The sequence below is a fragment of the Carcharhinus amblyrhynchos genome, chromosome 17 (genome assembly GCF_965287045.1).
Source record: "Carcharhinus amblyrhynchos chromosome 17, sCarAmb.v2.hapA, whole genome shotgun sequence".
In the NCBI taxonomy this organism is placed as follows: Eukaryota; Metazoa; Chordata; class Chondrichthyes; order Carcharhiniformes; family Carcharhinidae; genus Carcharhinus; species Carcharhinus amblyrhynchos.
Genome location: NC_137340.1, coordinates 41,087,147 through 41,097,157, shown reverse-complemented (window position 1 = coordinate 41,097,157; position 10,011 = coordinate 41,087,147). Strand labels below are relative to the sequence as shown.

The 10,011-nt window shown below is 42.2% G+C and overlaps 1 protein-coding gene across 1 annotated transcript in view; it reads left to right on the top strand.

Annotated features, from left to right (window-relative positions):
* Nucleotides 1-672: 672 nt before the first annotated feature.
* eif3s10 (eukaryotic translation initiation factor 3, subunit 10 (theta)) overlaps nucleotides 673-10,011 on the top strand; it is a 44,135-nt gene continuing 34,796 nt past the window's right edge. Inside the window, exons 1-2 of the mRNA XM_080205851.1 lie at nucleotides 673-824; nucleotides 8,748-8,938. Of these exons, the coding sequence (XP_080061977.1) occupies nucleotides 776-824; nucleotides 8,748-8,938 (240 nt within the window). The 5' untranslated portion in view covers nucleotides 673-775. The remainder of the gene's footprint in view (nucleotides 825-8,747; nucleotides 8,939-10,011) is intronic.

The following is a 10,011-nucleotide window of genomic DNA, read 5'->3' as shown; positions in this document are numbered from 1 at the left end:
CCCCAGTCCAACACCGGCATATCCACATCATGGCATTTCATAGAATCATAGAACCCTACAGTGCCTTTGGCACATCAAGTCCACACCAAACAGAATCCCACCCAGGCCCAAACCCCGTTTCCCTACATATTTTACCCACTAATCACTCTAACCTACACATCGCAGGACACTAAGGTGCAATTTTATGGCATGATCCTACATGACAACACTTCACTGTATGTACAGCACTGAGGTCGTGAAAGGCGGTGCAAAAGTACAAGCTTTTTCATTCTGTCGTTCACTGGCTCTTGAGAGTCTCAACAGGCTACAGGATGCTCAACACTTGGAAGCAGCTGAGCTTTCAGGCCATGTCCCCAGGGCGCATGCACCAAATCCAAGCCCAGTAGTTGGAGTGAGTATGCGTCAGATCCGGTGGGATCAAAGTCAGCCTGAGGAGGTCGGAGTGCGCCTGCGCTGGAGCCGGCGGGAAGGATGCCGGGCAACCTGATCGGAGTGCGTCTGCGCCGAACCTAACGTGAAGGATGCCTGACAGCGTGGTCCGAATGCGCCTGCGCCGGACCCGACGGGAAGGACGCCGGTCAGCGTGATCGGGATGCGCCTGCGCCGGACTCGACGGGAAGGATGTCTGACAGTGTGGGTCCGAGTGCGCCTGCGCCAGATCCGGCGGGCGCCGGGGCAGGTCACGTGGCGCTGGTCTCCATTTTGAAGGGGTCCGTTCAGCGCCGAGCACCTCTGGGGTAGGCCAGGTTGCGGAGCGATTCCGGAGCCTGAAACCATGCCAGCCTATTTCCAGAGACCGGAGAACGCCCTTAAAAGGGCTAACGGTGAGCAAGGGGGTTAAAGGGAAAGATCTGGCGTGAGCTCCGGGCCCGCTCGGTCATATGGCTGAGGTGGCACTGGCCTGGGGAAGGGAGAGGCTGCGGTTTCTCACCAGGCCTATGGCTCCTGCACATGTTGTCCGACCTCTCAATTTAATGGCGGCTCCTAATTTCTTCCTAAATAAATATAGCTTAGTAAATAGGGAGTGACGCCAAATAAACTCTGCTGAAGAGTTACCCTGGAAGAAGAAATCGGTCCCTCTTAATTGGTGGCATAAATTATATTAGTTAAAACTAGATTCATGCATCAGCAAATTAGGTAGAATATGTGTTAGCATTTTTAAAATGTTTGGTGCTACCTTGTTTTTGTTTTGTGTGTTGAACTTCGAGATTGAAAGTTACACAAATGATCTTAAGATCAAAATGTTCTTTACTTCACCGCACAGATTGTATTTATTTTGTTTCTTTTATTGTCGATGAGATCAATCTCTGAAACCCCAATCATTTGAATGTTCCAGATCCCTGTCAAATTAACAGCTGTTTCCCTTTTTCTAAATGTCGTTTTGGTAGCAAAATTTTTGTCCATTAATCTTTCACTTTAGTCACCCATTTATTTTGTTTGTGAATTTTACTGAGATACTTTGTCAGTGATAAGCTTTAACTACTGACTGATAGTTGGGTGGGGTATGTAGGTTCAATATGATGCATCTTAGTTTGAGATATGTGTTAAAGGCAGATCTGGTTAATGTTTAAAATTTGAAGGATTATCAAGATAATGTTAAATAAAACTGCGTATTAAGGATAACTAAATGTGTAAAGTGCTTGAAACCAGTAAAAGGGGAGAATCTTTGGCAATAATGTAAAAGGGGGGAAAGAGGTGGACTGATTGCATAAAGATTATGCTGGAGACATCAGGAAACAAACAATTTTCAGTTTAACATCAGCTCTGGTAAAGTTTCTGGAGTCTAGTTGGGCCGTTGCGAATGAGCACAAGGAACTGTCTAAGCTGATTATTAAGAATCAGCATTGATCTGTAAAGGGGAAATGATATCTGACTTACCTAATTTAGCATGACTAATACACCTAACCAGCATTTCTTTCAGACTGGGAGGAAACCAGAGCACCTGGAGCAAACCCATGCAGATAGTGGGAGAACATGCACACTCTGCACAGACAGTGACCTGAGCCGGGAATTGAACCTGGGTCCCTGGCACCGAGAGGCAGTAGTGGTTAATGCTGCTAATCAGCTGAACTTTTGAAGCAGGTCACCATTTTCGGAGTGCATTTGCTGAAATTCTGTTTGGGAGACTTTTAGCTAAAGTGAGTGCATGAAATTGGAATTAACCTTGTCTTAAATACAAGGTAGTTATGAATAAATCCATTCAGCAATTGAGGTATTTCTTTACCCTGAGTAGCTGGAATTTGGAACCTGGTATGACGGACGATACAGTGACTAGCACTGCTATGCCAGTGCGAGAGATCTGGACATGATTCTGGCTGTGGGTGACTGTCCATGTTGTTTTCACATTGTCCCTGTGTTGGCGTGGGTTTCCTCCCACAGTCCAAAGATCTGTATGTTAGGTGGATTGGAGATGCTAAATTGTCCCTTAATGTTCAAGATGTATAGGTTGGATGGATTAGCCATGGCAAATGTGCAGGGTTTTTTTGGTGGGGGAATCTATGGATAGGAGCTGGATTACAACAAATAGCTTTGATGTTTTCTGAGGGGAAACTAGATAAGTACATTGGAAAAACTAGAATCAAAAAGTGAGTTGAAAAGCTGAGATATAACAACGGGAGGCTTTTGTTGAGTATAAACAGCAACACGGGCTAGTTGGACTGGATGGCCTGCTTCTGTGCTATATATTTCTGTCGCTCTGTAAAATTGTAAGGAGGTTGGAGACCAAGTGGCACGTAATGGAGTGTATTCTAGTGCTGCATGAGAAGTCATGTTGAACTGGAATCTGTACTTGGTCTTCAGTTTTTAACCATGTATATTAATGAGTTAAGAGGGAATATGGAGTTGAGTATCCTGAGTTTGCAGATGGCACTAGGTTGGAAGGCACTAAGTAGTTTAGGTGAAAACAGCATAGAAAGGGATATGGACTGATATCATGGTTAAAATTGTAGCAGATGCTCTTCAATAGGGAAAAGTGGTGAGGTCACTTACTTTGGATCCAAAATAGACACATCTGAACATCTAAAACTAAAATATGAAATGCGGCAGAGCAAAATGAATTGGGTGTCTGTATACAAAACAATTTTAAAAGTAATCAAAACGGTCAGTAAAATGTTGGTGCTAGTACACCAAAAGGAGAAAGTTTGTACGAGTGCCTTGATCAGGCATCCATTGGGCATACTGCATTCAGTTTTGAGCACCACTCCTGGGGAAGAGGGTACTATGCCAAACTGCCAGAATAGTACTGAAGCTTAAAGTTGCATAAGCTTGCTTGAATTTTGATGGTTACTGGTTGATTGAATTGAAGTGTTTAAAATAAGAGAAATAATAGGGGGTAGCTACAAGGAAACTATTTCCCTTAATGATATGAATCCAAAAAAAGGACACAATCATTAAATTAGTGCAAGGCCACTAAGTGAAATCAGGAAACAGGTTTTCCACTCTGGGTCGGTTGACACTTTCAAGATTGAGATTGATAGATTTTGTTTTATGAATGGGTAAACGAATGTATTTGACGGAACCATATAGGGGCGCTGGGATCCCTGCTGTCCAGTAAACCACGATCTTGGGTTTATAGATCCAGCTCCTCAAATACTCCCTTCCTCAGCTGGCTGAAGGCTGATTTGGCACATTGGAGACAGTGATGAATTTTGATAAAGATGAACGTAGATGACAAGTGGAGGCTCCCAAGATATGGAAAATGGTCCATGTTTTCCAGTATCTCATCGTAGATCTTAATTGACTTGGGGAGGGGTTTTGTTCTGGGAGTTGGTTGAAAAAGACCCTCAGTTTGTGGGTGTTTGGTGAAAAGACTATTTTCTTGAGCTTTGGAGGGGCCATCATTGCTCTGGAGCTCAGGTTCTGAGTAAGTGTACACAAATGTCATCTTCATACTGAGGCTAATGACTGAAGTTGAAGTGGTTTTGATTGAAGATGGTGTATGTTGAGCAATTTTCCATCTGTGTACATTATCTCTGGAGATAGTTGTGAGAAAGAAAGTTAGTACAAAAACACAGCATTACTTGATCTCATTTTTCATTGAGACAAGTCTATGATGATTCAGTTGGCCAGGTTCATGGTTTGAAAGTCCTGTGCAGTGGGCAGAAGATAGTGACATATTTAAGGGCAGCCAAATTTGAAGAGGGCACTCCATAACAGAATGCAGGGCTTTTTTGAGGCTGAAAATGTTGAATTACGGCAGTTGGCACTGTTCTTGCATTTTTTCCTTGAATTTCCTGTGAACCACGCAGCAGTAATGGCTACACCTCCTATGTGTTGTAGACTCGCACAACCTATCGCAGACATGTCAAAGCACTGGAGCAGTAGCACCAGCAGTGCCTTTGCAAGATCCATCAAATCTGCCGGCAACAAAAGCAGTTCAATAGCAGTATCCTCTCCTTAAGCCAACTTGCCCAGCATCAAGGCACTAAGTGCTCAAAACCAGCTCAACTGGCAGGGCATGTCATTTGTACACTTGCCATCAAACTACTGGGGACAGCTGCTCGACATGAAACTCAGTCATGGCAGGAAATTTCCAAGAGGATAGTGTAAATACCTAAGGGATGCTTTTAGGTCCAACATATGATAGAAAATAGGGGTAGGCTATTCTACCCTTTTGAGTCTACTTCACCATTCATTCTGATCATAGCTGATTATTCAACTCTGTAACCTGTTCCCATTTACCTCCCCCATATTCTTTGTTCCCTTTCACCCCAACAGGTGGATCTAACTACTTGAAAGCATACTTTGTGGTAGCGAATTTCACAGGCTTACCACTTTGTGTAGAAATTTCTCCTCCGTTCATTCTAAAAGATTTATCCTGTATCCTTAGACTATGACCCTGGGTTCTGGAAAGATGGGACAAACCCTTCCTGATTCTATCCTGTCTAGCCCTATTAGAATAGGTTTCTAAGAGATTCCCCCCCCATCCCCATTCTTCTGAACGCCAGCGAATATAACCCTAACTGACTCAATCTTGGCTTGTACATCACTCCTGCCATCCCAGGAACTGGTCTGATGATTCTTTTGCTGCACACTCTCTATAGCAGGAACAATGCCAGATAAAGAATCCAAAACTACAAGCACACCAGAAGACTCCAGGGAAACCTTGGCTTGCGACCAGCCAAAATGCAAAAGGTTCATTTGGGATAGTACCTAATACATCAAGATACTTCACCAGCAATGGGCAGAGACAAAGTCAAGGCTTTGGCGGAAATGCACAAACTTCCAAACAACCCATTTACCCAACCCTTGAAATGCTACTTGCCCCACGTGTGGCAGAGTTTGCAGGTTGTGCATTGGACTTACCAGCCATTTCAGAACATAGTGAATTAGAGTGGAAGCAAGTTATCCTCAATCCTAAGGGATTACCTAAGAAGAAGCTTGGCAGAACAGTCTCGAGCTGCTAAATGGTCTACCCTTCTACATTTAAATTTTGTTGGAAGAAAATCACTAATATTTTCCATAAAGCTAAAGTATATTTACAGTGAGCATTCACTAGTTCAAAGTGCTGTTAATGCATAATATGTTAAATTGCTCCTTAGTGTCCCAGGATGCACAGGTTCAGGAGTTAGTGGGTAAATGCATGGCGTTATGGCAGTGGGAATGGTCTTGGTAAGATGCCCTGTTGCAGAGTCAGTGCAACCTCAGTGGGCTCAACGATCTCCTTCTGCACTGTTGGGATTCTACGATATAGACAATGAATTTGCCTTCACAGCAGAAATGTGACATTGTCAAAAGCAGCATAGGTTAAACAATGTTCTTTTCATTCCTTACACTGAACGTTCCACATTAATTTTATCATTCACTTTTACTTCCTCTCTCCATCAAACCCTCACTGTTTCCAGTCCAAAGTTAACGTGGTGATCAGTTACGAGAAAGGATCATCAATGTCAGTTGCATACCATTCCTTGGTCAAGAGGGCATTATTCTGAGTACCCGCACACTGGATGTCACCCAAAAAAATCCAGTGCTCAGCTCATGACCTTGTGAACTTTCCAATAAGTTATTATTTATAGATAATGGACCTACATGCAATAATATTTGTATCACATTAAAACACTGCATGTTGATACATGTGTATCATTCTTTTGGAAAGAACCAGTTTTTCTGTATCATTTGGAAGTGTTTGTTTTTTGGCAAGGAAATAGCACTTCCATTGTGTATATGTTCCTTTTTTTTGTATTTTGGCACTCACCTATGAGGCCTGATGCACTGATAGGCTTACCTTTACATTACTGCAGCAACTTAGCCACATATGGCAAATGGAGTTTGTACGTGTGGAAGCAACTTCTAATGTAAAATCTTGGTCAATGACGATATGCATTTTAACAGCTTCGGAAGTGTATAATTGACAGCAACAGTAAAGCAAAGGAGATATGATTGTGATCAAAAGGCTGACAGCATGGTGGGTTTCAGGAAGAGTCTTGAAGGTATTCAAAGAGAATTTGAGCGTAATGCCTGTGGTGGGGTTTAGGGGAATTCCAGTAAGTCCGAGTTAGAACTACTGTCAGAACCTGGGATGAATGGACAGTCTGGAGTTATCAAATGCATGGATGAAGACTTCTGTTGCACATGGGTTCAGTCAGAATGAGAACTGGTGGTTTTTGTGATTAAAAATGTGGAGTCCCAGCTTGCATCAGTTGGGGTACTGAGGTTATGAACAGTCTGAATCAGCTTTAGGCAGTGGCTGGGAAGAGTATTGAATTGAAGACTTCAGTTTCCCTAGATTTAGTTGGGTGAAACTGACTCACCTGAGACTCTGATTTTGACAGGTAGCCTGTTGGAGCTAGAAGTCATCAGTGCGCTCTTGGAGGCTGACCCCATGTATTTGAATGATGTCGCTGAGAGGCAGAATATTTGAGAAAGGAGACCACTAAGGATGAAACCACAGGACTCTACAGATGTATTGTAAGAGTGTATTCCTGGGAATACTCCTGGTTACTACTGAAAGGATAATAGTGGAACCAAGCAAGGGCAATCCTATGGATCAGGCCAGTGGTCTACAGAGGTCCAGGAGAAAAGCAGTCATGGATGTAATTTGTGGTTTTGGTTAAAGCCAGTTCAGTGCTGTAATGGGGCAGATATCTGGAGACATTAAAACGGTTGTAGGAAAATTTGGCTTTTTTTGTGCAATATGGACAGAAGCATCAATGGTGGAATCTTTTTCGGAATGGATAGTAATGATATTCACGGGAACGGATCAGTGCTTGAGAGGAAACCATTTATAAGCATTATTTAGCACGGGGCATGGATGGGACATTAGAAATAGAGTCACAAGAACGGGAGATGGACCTCATATGAGATGAACGTAGAAATAGAGGTAGACACATTCAGGGTTAAAGGATGGGCAGTTCCCTTTGTGGGAAGTGGAGTAAGTAGCAAAGTAGCCAAAAATGCAAAAGTGAAGATTTTATTGAGGACTTAGATATTGATGACAGAGGTGAAGAGGTAGTGACCAAATTAGCAGCTTCACAAGTATAGTGAATGGAAGGACAAAAGTTGAGCAATTGATAACTTGAGTTGTAAATGAAACGAAAGCAGAAAATGCAGCAAATACTCAAGTCAAGCAGCATCTATGCTGAGAGAAATAGTTAATATTTCAGACTGATAATCTTTACCCTATATATGTCCTACCAAGTATTTTATCTCAGATTTTCTGCATGTATTGCTTTGCACTGTTGTAAATTCCTTAGAGCTTTTTCCAAGGATGGATGTAGAAAGAAATAGGGAGTAGTGGATGATGAGGAATGCAAGAAAGTAATTGAAGATTTCTTTGTACCCAAAAAAAGACTAATGGAGTGGCCTTGCATATAAGTTAAGAGATTTAGGAGAGCAGTGATCGTAGAAGAGGGGGTAAGCCAACCTGAGATGGAGATGAAAATCACTGCGCAGAAGATAAGGGGAAATATCTTGATGAGAAACTTGGCTTGCAGCTTGGGACAATCAATGATGTGGCTTTTAAATAAAGCTGCTGTTTTCTCAGATGATCATAGGCTACTCTTCCCCCTTTGAGGGGGAGCGCTGACTCCCCTCCCTTCATGAAGACACCTTCATGAATAACATAGACTGGTATGGGAATTGAACTCATTCTGTTGGTATCACTGTATCATGAGCTAACCAACTCCTAGTAAAATAGGATGGGGATGGAGAAAGTGAGGTGCTTAAAACAAGAAAATCCATCAGAGGAATAGTGGACAAAATCCAGGATGTGATTTGGTGATGAGGCCACACAGTGAATGTGACTAATTTGTGGGAAACAGTTGATTTTAAAAAGTCTGCCCATATCTGTAGAGGTCCAGAATAAAGTTGTAATGGCAGAGTCTTAATCTGCTGGCAGAATCAAAGGGCTGAACAGGATAAGGAGAGTAGTAAGATTATGGCAGGCAGCAACCTCCAGAGGAGAATGTGTCTGTCAGCCTTTCTGATTATAAGCAGTGACGAGCTAATGTCATGGGTTTCTTTTAAGAGGCACAGAGTAGCAATAACTTGGAAATGAGGCCAGGTTACATGGAAAAAGATTTGATTTCACTCCAAGTCATTTATGCAATTGCTTATGACCTGTTTGGGGAAAATGCCGATCTTTGTTCGAATAAAATTTGATAGTCATCCACATTGGTGGTATATTGAGTAAATTAGATTGAGATGGTTCTGTTGTCTTTCATGATTGTTTGGTTACTCTGAGCTTTGTGATGTGCCAAGTTTACAGTTTGAGGATTGTTCTAATTAACAATGTGGCTGGTTGATTGCAGAGTTCTTGGAGGTTGGCAAGAAGCAACCAGCTCTCGATGTGTTGTATGATGTTATTAAAAGCAAAAAACATCGAACATGGCAGAAAATCCACGAGCCCATTATGCTCAAATACCTAGAGCTATGTGTGGATCTTCGTAAAAGCCACCTAGCAAAAGAAGGATTATATCAGTACAAGAATATCTGCCAGCAGGTATGTTGAATTTCAAGGATGCCTTGCACGTACATTGGTTTAGTCTCCTGGAGAAGGCCATGCTGATGTTAATCCGGTCACTATCCAGTTTTATTTTTCGTGTTTCTGAATTTTTGCAGACTGGAATTCAGCAAATGGTGCTGTTGGTGTTGTTTTAATTGCTATTCAACTACATAGTTTGTAATTAAAATGTTTTTTGTGATTTTTATCTTTTTAATGCGCACGTTATTTTCTGTGCCTTGCTTGTCCATTTTTTTGTAGAATCATAGAATCCCTACAATGCAGAAGGAGGTCATTTGGCCCATTGAGCCTGCATCGACGACAGTCCCACTGAAGCCTTATCCCTGCAACCCCACATATTTGCCCTGCTAATCTCCTGACATTAAGTGCCAATTTAACATGGCCAGTCAACCTAAGCTGCAAGCCTTTGGGAGGAAACCAGAGCATCCAGAGGAAACTCACTCAGACAGTCAAAGGGGTCCCTGGAGCTGTGAGGCAGCAGTGCTAACCACTGTGCCACTCGTGTACTTTTCAATAAAAAGAAACAAAATGGTGAAAGGAAGATGAGCCTGTCTGTGAGCAGCAATATAACTGGCAGCTAATGTCTGTTTGCACATAAATATCCCAAGATGCTTTAATTAAGGGCTGGAAAACTGGATGCTAAGTGGAAATTGAAAGTAAATTGAAGTAGATAGATTCTAGAGAAAGATGTAACAAGGGTTGGTGGGCTGTGGTAAAGCAGCAAGTGATGGACAAAGTTAAGTCTAGAGGCAAGATGAGAGCATGTGAACTGGGATGAAAGTGTGGGCAAGGCATTAAGGAGATTTTTAGTTATGGGTTTTCTTTCTTGAAAGCCATGCAATGTTTAACCGGTGGGAAAATTTGTTAAGGTATGAATGAAAGGTGAAAATAGTTTGCTTGTGTGCTGCTCTTGGATAAGCTTGATTATATTGATTGGAGCGCAGAAGATCCAATTGTAGACTTATGGTGAAATCAAACTTTGGGATCACAGTCATGGTGAAGTTTCAGTGGCAGTGAGTTGAGAAGTCCAAAGTCAAAAAATTAGATTACTT